The sequence below is a fragment of the Equus quagga genome, chromosome 15, assembly GCF_021613505.1.
Source record: "Equus quagga isolate Etosha38 chromosome 15, UCLA_HA_Equagga_1.0, whole genome shotgun sequence".
Classification (NCBI taxonomy): domain Eukaryota; kingdom Metazoa; phylum Chordata; class Mammalia; order Perissodactyla; family Equidae; genus Equus; species Equus quagga.
Genome location: NC_060281.1, coordinates 6,566,127 through 6,584,151, shown reverse-complemented (window position 1 = coordinate 6,584,151; position 18,025 = coordinate 6,566,127). Strand labels below are relative to the sequence as shown.

General features: G+C 36.8%; 1 protein-coding gene across 1 annotated transcript in view; it reads right to left on the bottom strand.

Annotated features, from left to right (window-relative positions):
* Nucleotides 1–18,025, bottom strand: part of EYS (eyes shut homolog) — a 1,407,877-nt gene that overhangs the window by 859,071 nt on the left and 530,781 nt on the right. Inside the window, 3 exon segments of the mRNA XM_046639782.1 lie at nucleotides 2,168–2,367; nucleotides 13,790–13,868; nucleotides 14,786–14,957. Coding sequence (XP_046495738.1) covers nucleotides 2,168–2,367; nucleotides 13,790–13,868; nucleotides 14,786–14,957 — 451 coding nt within the window.

The following is an 18,025-nucleotide window of genomic DNA, read 5'->3' as shown; positions in this document are numbered from 1 at the left end:
TAGAGTATTTTTACTGCCCTAAAAATCCTCTGTGCTCTGCCCATTGATCTCTGCGCACCCCAACCCTGACAACCACTGATCTTTTCACTGTCTCCATTGTTTTGCCTTTTTGAGAATTTCATATGGTTGGAATCATATAGTATGCAGCCTTTTCAGATTGGCTTCCTTCACTTAAAGGTTTCTCTGTTTGACTAAATTTGAAGACTCTAAATAGGGATCAAAACAGTAAGTTTGATACGATTATTTAAACAATGAAAAATAATTATTTTACGATGGTTTAAATAAATATATCACAAGTTAATCCTCAACCCAAACACAAATCTGATGTCTTAACTTGCAAAGCTCTTCCTCCCAGAGTACGAGTTTTCTTTTGTAAGTAAACTGAGGTCTGTGCTAACTTGGCACCAACTCTGCCGGCTCCTGAGCTTCACTGCACACATCGCCTAGAAAAGGAACCTTCTGAGGAATTTACCAGTCAGACTTCCAGGGGCTTCAGGCACGTGGAATCAGCAGTGACCATTTTGAAGACAGATGGCTCTTATTTAAATGGCATTTGAATACCTTGTAGAAGTAATGGATGCCCCTGTGCTTGTCCCGGGGAGACACGCCAGGAAAAGAAGCAGGTGGCTTCAGCCTGAATTCCAGCGACCCCCTGCTTAAGGAGAGGTCGGCCTAACCGGCCCCTGAATGACAACCGCTAAAAGGAGTGTTCATAGAGCAGCCCTTATAGTGCTTGATTTAACAAACACTATCCAGGTTGTATTCTAGGTTCCCTGATTTCTACTTTTTTTTTTAATTGAACAAAATGGGTTTCCATGAATGGAACTTGATTTATAACATGGTATCCATTGGGAATAAATGTTCAATTTATTGTTGCTGTCTTAATCCAGGAACTGATTAGACTATAACCCAGAGGGTCCTTGCAGTGGTCGGGTGATCATTTTCATATTTTTATGTTACATAATTATCCTTGATATTAGAAACATGCTTACTTTCTATACTTCATCAAACCTCCAGAGTAAAATAAACAAAATCCATGCTCAAAAATACAAAATACAAGAGAGAGAATTCACATACACTCATTACAAAGGAAAATGGCATGCTAGGCCATTTGTAATAAAGAATAACTGTGTCATAATAATAAATAAACATTGCATATGTTAAATTAAAATATAATAATCTTGGATTTATGTGAAATTAGCATCTGTGTGTGCCTTACTAGAGATATGCCCCAAATAAAATGAAACAGCAGGGATTAAAATAAATAAAAGAACAAATATGCCGTAGATATTAAACAAAGGAAATATGGTAGTAGCAGTATTGAATATAAGGCAGAATATGTTAATAATTTAAAGAGAAATAATTGATAAAATATAGAAATAATAGATATACTTCACTGTTATATAATTATGTACCAAAATACGCATGGTCAACCTTTCAGTAACTTAAGATATTTTGACAGAAACATAGTAATTCACAGATTTTAAATTAACAAAAACCTGTCACATATCAGACTGAAATAGAGAAAAGAGGTAAAGTACGTGTTTTTAACACCTCAGTTTCAATTATTATTTTACAAATCGAACAGCTAATGGCTAAATTCTCAAATGACCAACCAAGTATGTATTTAATATAATCATAAAGAACAAAGGTAATGAAAATTCATCTCCTAAGAATTTTAAAAAGCACCTTAAATAATAATTAGTTAAGCCAATACAGAGACAGATTAATTTGGTTTTATGAATCTTAATAAATAAAAATTTGTATCAGTTGTTAAGATCTTAGAAGATAAGTACAGCAGTAAGAGAAATGAATCTCTGGTTAAGAAGTATGCCAGAAATATGAACTGTTTATAAATCATTCATGTGGCATAATATTTAAGGAAAGGAATAAGAGCCAAATTCTGGGAAGGAGAGGAGATAGGAAAGAATGAGACAACGAAGGATGATTAAATTTGGAAGTCCAACATGGGACGGCTATGAATACATGGTATTTGGAAAAACAAGCAATGCTTTGTAGAATTGATTGCAAATATGTGCTTACATTTTTTAAAGACGACAACTGACTTAAGAACTCAGTCTCCGTATTTCAGAGGGCATTGCTAGCAGGATGTTTAGAAGCTTTCCTAAATATATAGTTAGCAAATTGTGCATCAATAAATACTGACCTGCAGTACAAAGTGCATCCAGCTCCATCTACACAAATGCCTCCGTTAAGACAGAGGACTAAATTCGGTTCAGGCTCCGCAGAACCGTCAACGTGCATTTCACAGTACACACCAGTGTACCCACTGGGGCAAATGCAAGTGACACCGTGCACTGACTTCTGACAGATGCCTTCGTTCAAACAAGAGACGGATGTGCAGTCCTAAATTCAGAAATAGAGAACCAAGTTTGATTATTGGTGGTAAGACTAACAATTTTATTAAAATCATATTTTTATTTAAACCTTTTTAAAGAAACCAATATGCAGGCTTATCTGACACTCCTTTCCTCTAGTAACTGAAATATGTTTCTAGTAATAACTGATTTTTACCTTTATCACCGGAAACACTCTGTCAAATGTTCCATTATGGATTTTTCAGAAAGAAAAAACCCTTTATGAAACTTTATTAAAACATGTACCGTGTCAGAGAACACCTAGCCCCCCAGCCTTCAGTAATGGTGCTAAAGCAAATTTCCTATGGACATAATACCAGGAATTCACTGACCCTTCGTATCTGCCATAGGTTCCAGTTTGCCCAGGACAGCCCCGGGGATAACGCTGCTGTCCTGGGGTCATGATTAATAGTGCCTCCATTCACTCTCAAAGGAGTCCAGGGTTTGATCACATACTTAGAACAGACAATTCACAATTGACTTATACCCCTCTAAAAAAACAAAAAACCTCTATGATAGCTGAGTTTTTATTCCATTCGTCATCATTTCTTAATCAGAATTATTTTAATGTGTATATATTTTTCAACTCTATTGAGGCATAATTGACAAAACCTGCAATATACTTAAAGGGTACAATGTGCTGATTTGATAGATATCCACATTGTGGAAAGATTCCCACCATCAAGCTGATTGACACATTCCTCACCTCACATGTTTCCCTTTTCTGGTTGGGCTTGGCGGGAGCCAGAACACACGTTCGACTCTTTTAGCAAATTTTGATTATACAATAAAGTATTACCAACTATAGTCGCCATGTTACATATTAAATTCTCAGAAAATACTCATCTTATAACTGAAAATTTGTATGATTGTCAGCCTCTCCCTACTTTCCCCACCCCCTAACACCTGGCAACCATTCTACTCTGTCTGTAAGAGCTCGCCTTTTTCTTTTTTAGATTCCACATGTGAGTGATACCATGCATTATTTATCTCCCGGTCTGGCTTATTTCACTTAGCATAATGCCCTCCAGGTTTATGAATGTTGTCACAAATGGTAGGATTCTCTTCTTTTTTAAGGATGAATAATATTTCATTGTACATACAGGAACCACGGTTTCTTTACCCAATCATCAGTCACCGGACACTTAGGTTGTTTTCATATCTTGGCTACTTTGAACAATGCTGCAGTGAACATGCACTACAGATATCTCTTCAACATAATGGTTTCATTTCCTTTGAATATATACCCAGAAGTGGGATTGCTGGATCATATGATATTTCGATTTTTAATATCTTGAGGAACATCCATACTGTATTCCTTAGTTGTCATAGCAGTTTACATTTCCCTTTTCTCCACAATCTTGCCAGCATTTGTTATCTTTTGTCTTTTTTGGATAATAGACATCTAACAGGTGTGAGTGATATCTCACTGTGGCTTTTTTTTTTTTTTTCTGAGGAAGATTCTCCCTGAGCTAACATCTGTGCCAATCTTTCTCTATTTTGTACGTGGGTTGCCACCACAACATGGCAGCAGATGAGTGGTGTAGGTCTGCACCCAGGAACCAAACCCCGGCTGCCGAAAAAGAGGGCACAGAACTTAACCACTAGGCCATGGGGACAGCCCTTCATTGTAGTTTTGATTTGCATTTCCCTGATGATTAGTGATATTGACTACATTTTCACATACTTCTTGGCCATTTTTATGGCTTCTTTGGAGAAATGTTTATTTAAGTTCTTTGCCCATTTTTAATTGAGTTATTTGTTTTTTTGCTATTGAGTTATGTGAATTCTTTATATATTTTGGATATTAACTCCTTATCAGATAGATGAGTTGCAAACATTTTCTCCTATTCCATAGATTGCCTTTTCATTTTGTTGATGGTTTCCTTTGTTGTGCAGAAACTCTTTAATCTGATGTAGTCCTACTTGTTGACTTTTGCTTTCCTTGTCTTTGCTTTTGGTGTCAAATTAAAAAAATCATCACCAAGCCCAATGTTAAGGAGCTTACCCACGATGCCTTCTTTTAGGAGTTTTAAGTTTTCAGGTCTTATGTTCAGGTCTTTGATCCATTTTGAGTCGATTTTTGTGATGATGTAAGACAGAGGTCCACAGTCATTCTTTTGCATGTAGTATCCAGTTTTCCCTACACTATTTATAGAAGATACTATTCTTTTCCTGTAGTATATTCTCTTTTTTTTTTTTTTTGCTGGGAAATGTCTGTTTCCCTGAGCTAACATCTGTTGCCAATCTTCTTCTCTCTTTTTTTACCCCTCCTTAAAGTCCCAGTACATAGTTGTGTATTCTAGTCATAAGTCCTTCTGGTTCTTCTATGTGAGCTGCCACCACAGCCTGGCTACTGACAGACGAGTGGTGTGGTTCCATTCCAGGGGAACTGAACCCGGGCCGCTGAAGTGGTGAGAGCACTGAACTTTAACCCCTAGGCCATCAGGGCTGGCTCTCCAATGTGTATTCTTGGCTCCTTTGTCATAAATTAACTGACTATATTTGCATGGATTTATTTCTGGGTTCTCTATTCTGCTCCACTGAGCTATGTATCTGCTTTCATGCCAACACCACACTGTTTGCCCTGTGCACAGCTGTATATTCAGGGCATCCATGGCACAGGGCACATTCAGAAGCCTCATAGGTCACTATCTTGGTCCAGAGTCTTAATATGCATCCAATCACAATCTTTTAATTAGTCACTTTTCCATGCATTTGTCCCAATTTATGTCCAGCATTTCTGATACCTGTCATTCCAGAACCTCAGGAGTTTTGTGGAGTCAGAGGAACTTGGATAATATTTTACTTTTTAAGCTTTAAAATAATTTTTATATTTCTCCTTTCACTCACTTTTTCAACGAATGGTATTTTATTTATTGTTGGTACATTTATGTGCAAAATGGCAGTAATTTCACCCACTTCATACAGGTTCCTATGAGAATTAAACAAAATAATGAATATAAAGCAAGGAGCCCTGTTCCTGGGACATAACAGCTGGTCAGCAAATGTTATCTTTCTTCCCTTTACACTCTGAAGGCCAAGAGCCTCATCAGCCTCTATTTCAGTCATGTGGCACTTGGCCTAGAATAGGAAGTTAGTTTTTGGGTATACTTAGTGTCTACCATTTCACACCACATGCTTCTTAAGTTCACATTTCAGATATTATATGTGTTCTTATATTCTGAAAAGACAAAGCACGGTGCCTTAAACACTGTATGACATCACTTTCCCAATGTAATGTTAACTCTGAAAAGATTTGCACCTCTAATTCTGAGAAATAACTTATGGAACTTTATGATATCATTAGTAAAACTTTTAAAACTTACTCTCAATATGTTGTCTACACAGAATTTCTTAATGAACATTCAGAAATATGAAAAATTTGCACTCTAGCATCTCAAGTCATTACATCCTCAAGAATGACTACATACACAAACATGAGATATTTCTTTAATATTTTACCCAGCAAAGTGATATTTTCAAGAATTATCATTAGTTGACACTTATGCTTACAAACACTTAGTGACTTTTAAGTAGTGTTAACAGTGAATTTCACACTGACAACACTAATGTGGAAGCCACTGCATTCGTATCATGTATCAAATGGAAAATTAAAGGTTTATCGAAACCACCAGGGAGTTTAATTAGCATCATTTTCAATAAAAGGTGGATTACGCCCTTGAGTATAAAACTCAAGTGAAGCTTGGAGCCCAGATGGCGATCTTGCACACTCAGAGTGATAGAGTTAAATGTATGTTTTTATAAATGAATGCCATTCTGATATTTGTTCTATCTTTGCTGAAAATGTGAACTCCTTAAGGCTAAGCAAGGGCACTTAGCAGACTTGGCGCAGGTACTGCAGCTATTTTTAGGGCACGTACATGCAGAATTCCACAGGGAATGGCATGGAAACATGTTTCCCTCTTAGCCCTATGGCTGGGTATATATAGAATGATTTATTAGAAAGCATTACATAAACTAATTGAATTATACCTCCCATGGGACGAAAGGGATAGTTTTTGGACTGCCAAAAATTCTGTCTTTGGGGTTTACGAGAATCTTTTACTAAATTAATTATAAGAGTTAATGGGAAACACAAAAGCAATTTCTTTTTAGAAAAAATCAAATTGTCATTTAAAGTTCTTGATCTTTCCTGGTTCGAAACTTACGGAGGATGCCTTTCCTTTGTTCATCGTCATTTATACTACTTTGCTATACTCTTTCTAATATAATAAAGTGCTTTCCAAGAAGAATTCACTAATTTAATTTCAGAAAAGGAAAGAAATAAAAGACAAGTGTATTAGAAAAAGAAGATACTGGGAGCACTATTGCAGACCAGGGCGATTGAGGCAATTGAACCAGACCAACGCTACGTTCATTCAACTTCTATTCAAAACTCCATGTCAAGAAATGTCCAGGAGTATGAGAGTAACAGAGCAGTGGTGTACTCATCGTGGACTGCTTAGCCAGAGTGCACCACCAGATTGGCGAGTACGTGTGCCACTCCTCTCTCTGACAGTGTTCTCTCTGAGGTGTAGAGTTTAGATCCAGAAGTTTGTCTTGAGATCTCAGAACTTCCCAGAGGAATAAATAGTTATTCCCTGAGATCATCTTTATCGTAGCATTTCTCTCATAGAATCATATGCTTCCTTTTTTAGCACTGCTGTATTTAAAGTGGTGGAATATTTTCTTCAAATAGGATCTTGGAGAAACAGAATATGTTAGACGGATAAGCATGGAACTGTTTCATCTGAAGCATGGAAATAGGACTTAGTACCCACTAGAACCCTATCCTACCCACTGCAAAGACCTATTAAGCATCACAGAAGTTCTTGAATTTTGTCTAGTTCTGAATAAAAAGTACCAATATAGTCTACTCTTTCTAAAACTTAAATTGCATGTGAATACTCAGGAGAGTGTGTTAAACTGAAGATTCAAACTCAATAGGTTTAGTTTGGTGTTGGGGGTGGGGGGCTGTGTTTCTCCATTTCTAGCAAACCCCCAGGTGACCATGATGCTGCTAATCCACTGACCAAACATTGAGCAGCAAGAACCTAGACCAACAATTTTATTTTACTCACAAGGATGAGGACAAGCCAAAGGGTGTTAGAGTGACTTCACTAAGGTCTTATAGCAAGATGATGACAGAATAAAATCACAGAGCGTTGAATTCCAGCTTAGGACTCTTGTACACCAAATGTTGATGATTTCTCTCTCAGAGGAATTTCCTGCCTATGGATTGTACATATGATAATGTATATGGTAAAGGCTTAATATCCCTAAGTTTTACTTCTAATATAATTTTCATTTGCTGTTTTCTTTCTTTCTCAAAACTTACCTGGTTGAATATGGGACTGAAGTAGTTAATAGGGAGAAGATCTTGTTGGCTCCCAATTTAATCTGACTTATGTTGTGATATAAAGAAAATGTAACATTTAACTTTGTTATTTCAATAATTCAAACAAGATTAGGAAATACAAAAATTGGAATTTTTTTAGTAAATATTAATTTTTATTTCTTTACTGAAAATGTGTCTGCAGTACTTCTGGGAAAGAAGGCCATTAAAATACAGGAAAACAAAAACGCTTTCTCTGAAACAGCCTCAAGTGCAAAAATGAATCAAATATAGGAAAGAAAAGTACATCAGGGCTGAAATTAGACACAATGCCAAATTCACGAAACAAAAGTCAAGATTTTTTAAAAATACATTTAAAAAGCTAACACTTAGTACATACTCCTATTTCCTCAAGTAACAAAAGAATATTGTAGAAGAAATCTAAAGTGTGCATTAAAAATCTCAGCAGTATATTGCGCTCCAACTTGGCAAAATGAGGGCTCAAGCTGGGACAAGTAGTCCAAAGACTGAGAACCCTTTGATGAAATGTTGCTAAGGAATCTGTAGATTCTGTAGCCTGGTAAGGGATGTGGGGTTGGTGTTGGTGATTACGAGAGACTCAGAAAGGCCGGACATGCAGCCCCCCATCCCCCACATGCTTTGCTCTCCTGATTCAGGTTTCGTCTCACTCTTCCGTGAGTGGTGATAGAAATCCGCCCCTAAGCTGGAGACTCAAGATTTATGCACCAGGGCAAACAACGGAATAGAGAGAGAAAATATACAGGAAAAATATGTAGGAAAATATTCTCAATAAGCACGCAAATATGGTGGGAAAGCAATGGGCTGTGAAGCCAAAAGGGAACACACACACAGGAAACATGAGCAAGAGAGTGTTTTAAAAGTACTGAAGATCCTTTCCTATTATGAAATAGAGTATGATTAACTCGAACTTCTGCATCTAAGATACATAAATAATTTTTAAGAACAATACACTTAGAATCTCTTAAATCTCCACCAAGAGGGTACTGATTAAATAAATATGGTAGATCCATACAATGGAATATTAATAAAAGTAAAGTAGAACTATATATGTTAATGTAGATTAACCTGCATGATAGACTAAGTGAAAAAGCAAGGTACTCTATGTGTGATAAATATTCCCATTTGTGAGATCTCTTTTTTTAAAGATATGTTTTCCTCACTGCTAACATCATACTCAATGGTGAAAAGCTGAAAGCTTTTCCTCTAAGATCAGGAACAAGACAAGAACGCCCACTCTTGCCACTTTTATTCAACATGGCATTGGAAGTCCTAGCCAGATCAATTAGTCAAGAAAAAGAAATAAAAGACATTCAAATTAGAAATAAAGAAGCAAAACTATCATTATTTGAAGATGACTTGATATTATATATGGAAAACCCTAAAGACTTCACTAAACACTATTAGAACTAATAATTGAATTCAGTAAAGTTGCAGGACATAAAATTAATAAACAGAAATCAGTTGTGTTTCTATACACTAATAATGAACTACCAAAAATAATATTAAGAAAACAATCCCATAATTGCACCAAAAGGAATAAAATACCTAGGAGTAAATTTAACCAAAGTGGTAAAAGTCTTATACTTTGAAAATTATAAGATATTGATGAAGGAAACTGAAGACAGAAATAAATTGAAAGATATTCCATATTCATGGATTGGAAAAATTAATATTGTTAAAATGTTCATACTACCCAAAGCAATCTACAGATTCAATACAATCCCTATCAAAATTTCAACAGCATTTTCCACAAAAATAGGACAGATAATCCTAAAATTTGTATGGAACCACAAAAGACCACAAATAGCCAAAGCAATCTTGAGAATAAAGAACAAAGCTGGAGGCAACATGCTCCCTGATACCAAACTATTTTATGAAGCTCTGCTAATCAAAACAGTATGCTATTGGTATAAAAACAGACACATAGATCAATGGAACAGAATGGAGAGCCAAGATATAAACCCATGCATAGATAGCCAATTAATTTACGACAAAAGAGCCAAGACTATACAAAGGGGAAAGGATAGTCATTTCAATAAATGGTATCGGGAAAATTGGACAGTCACATGCAAAAGAATGAAACTGCATCACCATCTTACACCATACACAAAAATTAACTCAAAAGGGATTAAAGACTTGAACATAAGACTTGAAACCATAAAACTCCTTGAAGAAAACATAGATGGTAAGATCCTTGACATCAGTCTTGGTGATGACTGTTTGGATTTAACATCAAAAGCAAAGACAACAAAAGCAAAAGTCAAGAAGTGGAACCACATCAAACTGAAAAGCTTCTGCTCGGCAAAGGAAACCATCAACAAAATGAAAAGGCAGCCTACTGAATGGGAGAAAATATTTGCAAATCGTCTATCGGATAAGAGGGCAAAATCCAAAATATATAAAGAAATCATACAACTCAATAACAAAAAAACAAACATTCCAATTTAAAAATAGGCAGTGAATCTGAATAGACATTATTCTAAAGAAGACATACGGATGGCCAATAGGAACATAAAAAGATGTTCAGTATCACTAATCATCAGGGAAATGCAAATCAAAACCACAATGAGATATCACTTCACACCTGTAAGAATAGCTATTATCAAAAAGACAAGAAATAACAAGTGTTGGCAAGGATGTAGAGAAAAGGGAACCCTTGTGCACTGTTGGTGGGAATGTAAACTGGTGCAGCCACTATGGAAAACAGTATGGAGGGTCCTCAAAAAATTAAAAGTAGAACTACCATATGGTCCAGCAATTTCACTTCTGAGTATTTATCCAAAGAAACAAAAACAAAAATAAAGGGAAATTCCTGCTTTCTGTGTCACCCCACCCTCCATTCCTTTACTTGCTTATGTAGGTATGTGAGTGTGTGCTCAAACATGCACACTCAGAGTAGTTCCATTTTGTCACTAACCATGGCATCCATTGAAACCTAATCATGCATTTTTTTTTCTCTAGCATTAATTCTAATTTTTTAAAGCTTGCCTCAATTGTCAGATTGACAAAAAAGGTTTGCTGGCATTTTTCCCCAGTCAGCCCCAATATAAACTTTGCTTTTTTACTCTTCAGGGAGCTTCAGATGTAACACTCTGCTCTGTATTGACCTGAATCTTCTTTTCAATCCGTATTGCCCATGTTTCTCCACTGCTCCTGCCTCTTCAGCCTAGTAAGAGAGACTCGCATGTCAATCCACGAATGCCCTTCAGAGGCTGTTGCATGGGTATTGCAATGTACATAAAGTTGCAATAAATAGGCCAGCTAAGTAAGATATGCATCTGTATCTATATCTCCAAATGGAAGTGGTGGGATAGATCTCTGATAACTACTGTATGTCAGTTTCTCATGGATATTAATATTCAATATCTGCAGAACGAATGACCAAAATTGCATTTAGAGTGCACTTAATGTACTAGTGAAAAAGGACACTTTTAAAACAATTCTATTGACCTATAATAATTAATATAAATCGTAAAATGAGGTTTTAAAAAACAGAGAAACAGAATAGGCATTCCTAAAATTGACGCATATATAGAAATTTAGCTCATGACAAATGAGGCATCCTGAATCAATAGAGAAGGAACAGACTTTTTTAGAGGAAGTTTTGATGAAAGTTCTTTGGAAAAATGATTATACCTTTGGAAACAAATAAATTAGATCCCTACCTTTTATCAATCATAACAATATATTCCCTATTGGTTAAAGTATTGAAAATGTTGTTAATCCTTGGGGCCAGCCCAGTGGCATAGTGGTTAAGTTTGTGTACTCTGCTTTGGCGGCCCAGGGTTTGCAGGCTCGGACCCTCGGTGTGGACCTACACGCCACTCATCAGGCCATGCTGTAGTGGTGTCCCACATATAAAATAGAGGAAGATTGGCATGGATGTTAGCTAAGGAACAATCTTCCTCAAGGAAAAAGAGAAAGATTGGCAACAGATGTTAGCTCCGGGCTAATCTTCTTCACCAAAAAAAAAAAAAAGAAAGAAGAAAGAAAATTCTTCAAAAACAATGTGGTTAATCCTAAAACTATAGTAGATGAGAATATAAGAACATAACTTAAATATTGCTATATGAAAGGACTTTCTAAGCAGAAATGAAAACTCAGACGCATAAGGAAAAAGGTAAAGAAAATTATGAAAATCTCACAAATTTCAAGTTTTATAAAGCAAGAGGGGCCAAGCTCTAGAGAACATTTGAGATTTTGCAGAACGTAGTGGATTTTATCCATAATTTTAATTAATATATACAAACCAAAAAAAAAGAGAAATAGAACCAAAAGAAAACTACTCTTAGTCAAAGGCTATGAGTAGACAAGGCACAAACAGAGCTATACAAAGGCAAATATCACCTGGAAAGGGCTCAGTCTTCGCTGTAATTTGGGAAAATTTAAATCAAAATAATGACCTGCCACAGTTTCCTCATCAAACTAGTCAACACTCTGAAAAATGAATTCATTTAATAGGATCTAGGGAAGCCGGCATGCTCCTCCTCTCATGAAATAAGTGTGGTTCTTCGTCACTTACTCAGAACACTTTGTAGCTATTAAATAGAATGAGTCAGGACTCTGTGTTATGATGGAATGGTTCCTAAGATACACTAAATGAAACAAAAATTCACTCAATAAGGAGGATAATGAGTTCAGTTTTATGTTAAAATAGAAATATTAGGAAACAACATTTGGAGCATACAGGTAGAATTTTAACAATTGTTCCCATAATGTTGGATGTGTGGGTATATATATGGATATAAACAAATTCATATGTAAAGGAAAATATGTATTTACATATTTAATTCAGAATAAGGATGCCACATTTATACTACCAAGAGACATTGTTTTAGAGATTACCATAGGCAGTATATGCAATGTAGCACAAAAGATATATGCCCCATCCTTTCTCCACCAGGGAATTTATTAATTACAACATTTTCTTTCAACATCAAGTATAGCTTTCACTATTTAGAACCCAGTTCAACATAATATCAATAAATAATTCAGCTTTCAAAAAGTGTGTCAGAAAAAGTGCTAATTGATTTACATGTATTATCTAATTTAATCCTTGTAACAACCTAAGAAGTAGTTACTATGATTACCCTCATTGAATAACTAAACTATGATTTCAGAATATAAGAAATTTGTCCAAGAATACACAGCAGGCAAGTAGCAAAATAGTGGTTCAATCCTGTTTCTCCTTAATACCTTAACCACCCCATCACCCCTCCCGTAGTACCAACGACTAAGTACCACGTCTTACGTGTGCCATGAGATGATGACTGTGATGTAGGAACTATATTTTTCTGATGAGGGAGAGAGACACAAAGAATGTAAACAAAATATCCATAGTCTCACAATACCATAGGCTGTTTTTGGTCCCCACGCTTTCTCCCTTTTCCATGGCAGTGGCAGCCAGAAAGGATCTGGAAGAACTCCCCATTATCCAGGAAGGCTCAAGAGATTCTCATCCTCTAAGGGTGGTCTCAAACTTCAGCTAACCACCATTTCTCAACAGATGAGGCATTCCACATAAAATACCATGTGTCAATCACATCACGCCAGCCTTCGGAAGACTGGAAGACAGATCCTGAGAGTATTATAGGCATTGAGGTTCTCTACATGTACCTACTTTTTAACACATCTGTCCAGTATTTATTTTCTCCTTGTGGTATGTGGATCAAGTAAATCTCCTCTCATCCCTACACATCCACAGACAGCTGTGTGTCCTAAGACCAGAAAGGGGGAGGCAGATGGTGAATCACGACTCTGAGCTCCTTTCAACAATGATCAGTTCCAGGGTTTAGTTTAATGAGGACTCCACATTATAAAAGCTTATGATACCAAGAGACGGGGGGAAAGGTGAAAAGAAGCTGTGAGCTTTACTTTTGTTTAGAACAGCTGAGAAATTGCAAAGAGCAATGGAGAGAGACAGAGAGTTAAATCATCAATAACCGTGGAAGAAATGACTCTGAAACCCATAGCAAGGAGTTTAATTTTTCTTTCAAATTACTTCAAATTTAATAAAAATTATAAAACTTACATTAATCTTGGTCTCACATCTTGAGCCAGTCCATCCTGCCTCACACAAACACTGATACTCATTAATGAGATCTAGGCATCTGAAACAAAGAATTAAATTTTTAAATAAGTAAGACACTAAAGCGTAATTTCAAGAGAGTTTCACCACTTAAAGTTTCTCTTTTCCAGTTCAGGTGAAAATGCACATTCCCCTGAGCAGTAGAAGGCGGACTCTAAGCCTGGTTTCTTGTCCTGCAAGGTGACCGGACTGAAAGAACAGATCAATTTTCATTTTGCCCTCTTCCCCATGGCAATGGAAACAAAGAACAGTTCTAAAAGCTAAAAGTATGGCTAGGGCTTGTGTAGGAAACTGAAGTCAGCTGTGGCCAAAGCATCGCAGAGCACCCATCTTCATCCTTCTCTGCTCACAAAGTCAGTGGCGCGACTAGAAGAGAGAGACGATGCTGCAGGAGGCAGCGCGGTGCATCTGTGAGCCAGTCTTCTTTGCCACCTGCATCTCCTAGAAACAACCCCACTCAAGATTTGCATAAACTAATATCCTACCCATGAGCTGGAGAGTTATTATGTGAAGAGAGTCACAAAATACCTTACACGCACATGGGGATGAAAGAACCAGTCTACTTAGGAACATTTTAAATACTAAGTGTGTGGTATTATCCCTCCACAGAGCAAATAATAGAATGTCTTATCATCCTACCTGCTACTTCTATTACTGTGATTGGTTACCTTTAAGTATATTAAAGTGCAATTAATCCGCATTTATTGAAAATTACTTTATGCTAATGAGCAGAAATAAAAGAAGGGCAGAGATAATGTACCAGTACATTGCATTAAGTAAAACAGGCAGCATCTGTCATCTTAACTGTACTTGGCTCCTGTTTTATGAAAGAGCATAATTAAAATGATCTTTGTCAACTTTCCCTTGATGTTAAGTCTTAAATATTGTGGGTTAAATTTGCTGTCTTAGATTTAACAATGGAAAAATAAAAATAGCTACCTTCCGTGTAGACAAGGATTCGAGAGGCAATCATTTGCACTGGTTTCACAATGTGTTCCCAAAAACCCACTCTGGCAGTCAGAGGTGTAGTGATTGACGCCATCAGTCCAGGCCCCATCATGGAGACACGGCTTTGATAGACAGTCGCCAACACTCACTGCACAGTCGATGCCTAGGTCAGAAGAGACAAGACAAAGCAGGAGACTATTTAAATGCAAAGCTCAAAAGTTTGTTCACTCTGGTAAACGTCACCAAGAAAGCAAGATTCCTTCCCTGTAAAGATAATTTGATGTCTTGAAGGAACGAACAAAAGAAAGAAAACATTTTTCAAGGTGAATCGTGTTTAGGTCATTGAACTCTCAGATGACTAAGTTAATGCTAATGAGAGAAACAAAGCACAAGCTTAATCTATTCAAACATTTCTCACCTACAGGAATGAAGAAAGAGTTTGAATTTTTCTAAATTTGGTCTTGGCGAGTCTATTAACTGGCTGGTTGAGATTCCTAAATGTCATCTAACTTTGGCTAAAGATCTAGTGTTTTCAAAGGTGAAATTGTGAATATTTATTAAGCATCTACCATGTGCCACCTCTGTGCTCAACTAGGGGTACCAAACAAACAAACAGAAGAAAGAGAGTGACCCTGTTAATGGAGAAACCTGTCATGGAGACAATATCTATAGACGGAAACATCTAGAGAACAACGTCAGCGAAGCCTATTGGAGAGCTGGACTGCGGTTCAGGTGTCACATGTTAGAGACATAGGAAAAAGTGGAGAATTGTAAAATAGTCAGAATAATCCCTTTGTTCATCGTGTCCATCCACACTGAGCATCACTAACAAAAACCAGCATTGACTGAGGATGTGCTGGTGTGCCAGGCCCAGGGCTGAAGGCTCCTCATTCATTACCTCAGTTAAGGCTCATCAAACCTGGAGAGGGACATCATTAACTCCAACTCACTGCTGAGCAAACAAAGATTCGGAGAGTTTAAGTAGTGCTTTCAGATCACAGGGCATAGCAGATAGAGAGTTAAATCCTGCTCTCCCTGACTTACACTTCTAGTCATTAGTTTCAAGGGACTATCCTGCAATTGCTATGATATGTGTGTAAGTTGCTATGCTGAGTAGTACAGCGGATGCTGTTAAAAACAAGACAACAGGCCCACAGTGGAGTCACTTATGCTAAGTCCTACATTACCAAATCGAGACAATTACAGTTTCAGTGCTCCCAGAAATGGAATCTTAAACCAGCCAATCAGGAATTGCCTGATCAGCACTGGTTAGGGCATCTGCCTCATAGACCCCTGCCATCTCCTAGAGGAAAGCATGTTTGCAGTAACCACCCCGTTCCTTTTCCGAGTATAACTGCCTTGTTCCTGCTCCCCTCTGGCTATGAAAGTCTTTCATTTTGTACAGCTCCTTGGAGTTCCTTTCCAGCTGCTAGATCAGTTGCTGTCGGATTTGAATCAATATTTTCTCAAATAAACTCCAAAAAATTTTGATATGCCTCAGTTTATCTTTTCACAGTTTCAATCTGAAAACATGACTCTTATAGACAAGAACATCATGTCTAGTTGGGAATAAAGATAAACTTATTAAAAAACAAGCATGACAACAGATACCTAAGAAATACAAAGGATCATAAGAGAATACTATGAAAAACTATGTGCCAACAAATTGAACTACCTAGAAGAAATGGATAAATTCCTAGACTCATACAACCTCCCCACACTGAATCAGGAAGAAATAGAGAATCTGAATAGACCAATCACAAGTAAAGAAATAGAAACAGTAATCAAAAACCTCCCCAAAAATAAGAGTTCAGGACCAGATGGCTTCTCTGGAGAATTCTACCAAACATTCAACGAAGATTTAATACCTATCCTTCCCAAACTATTCCAGAAAATAGAGGAAGACAGAGCACTCTCTAATACATTCTATGAAGCCAATATCACCCTGATCCCCAAACCTGACAAGGACAACACAAAGAAGGAAAACTACAGGCCAATATCACTGATGAACATAGATGCAAAAATCCTCAACAAAATTTTGGCAAACCGAATACAGCAATACATCATAAAGATTATACACCATGATCAAGTGGGATTTATACCAGGGACACAGGGATGGTTCAACACCCACAAGTCAATCAACGTGATTCACTACATTAACAAAATGAGAAACAAAAACCACATGATCATCTCAATAGATGCAGAGAAAGCATTTGACAAGATCCAACATCCATTTATGATAAAAACCCTCAATAAAATAGGTACAGAAGGAAAGTACCTCAACATAATAAAGGCCATATATGACAAACCCACAGCCAACATCATACTCAATGGACAAAAACTGAAAGCCATCCCTCTGAGAAGAGGAACAAGACAAGGGGGCCCACTTTCACCACTCTTATTCAACATAGTACTGGAGGTGTTGGCCAGAGCAATTTGGCAGGAAAAAGAAATAAAAGGAATCCAAATAGGCAACGAAGAAGTAAAACTCTCACTGTTTGCAGACAATATGACCTCATATATAGAAAACACCAAAGAATCCATAGGAAAACTATTAGAAATAATAAACAGCTACAGCAAAGTTGCTGGGTATAAAATCAACATACATAAATCAGTAGCATTTTTATATGCTAACAATGAACTAACAGAAAAAGATCTCAAGAATTCAATCCCATTCACGATCACAACAAAAAGAATAAAATACCTTGGGATAAATTTAACCAAGGAAGTGGAAGATCTATACAACAAAAACTACAAGACTTTCTTGAAAGAAATCGATGACAACATAAAGAGATGGAAAGACATTCCATGCACATGGATTCGAAGAATAAATATAGTTAAAATGTCCATTCCACCTAAAGCAATCTACAGATTCAACGCTATCCCAATCAGAATCCCAATGACATTCTTTACAGAAATTGAACAAAGAATCCTAAAAATCATATGGGGCAACAAAAGACCCTGAATTGCTAAAGCAATCCTGAGAAAGAAGAACAAAGATGGAGGCATCACAATCCCTGACTTCAAAACATACTACAAAGCTACAGTAATCAAAACAGCATGGTACTGGTACAAAAACAGGTCCACAGATCAATGGAACAGAATTGAAAGCCCAGAAATAAAACCACACATCTATGGACAGCTAATCTTCAACAAAGGAGCTGAGGGCCTACAATGGAGAAAAGAAAGTCTCTTCAACAAGTGGGGCTGGGAAAACTGGACAGCCACATG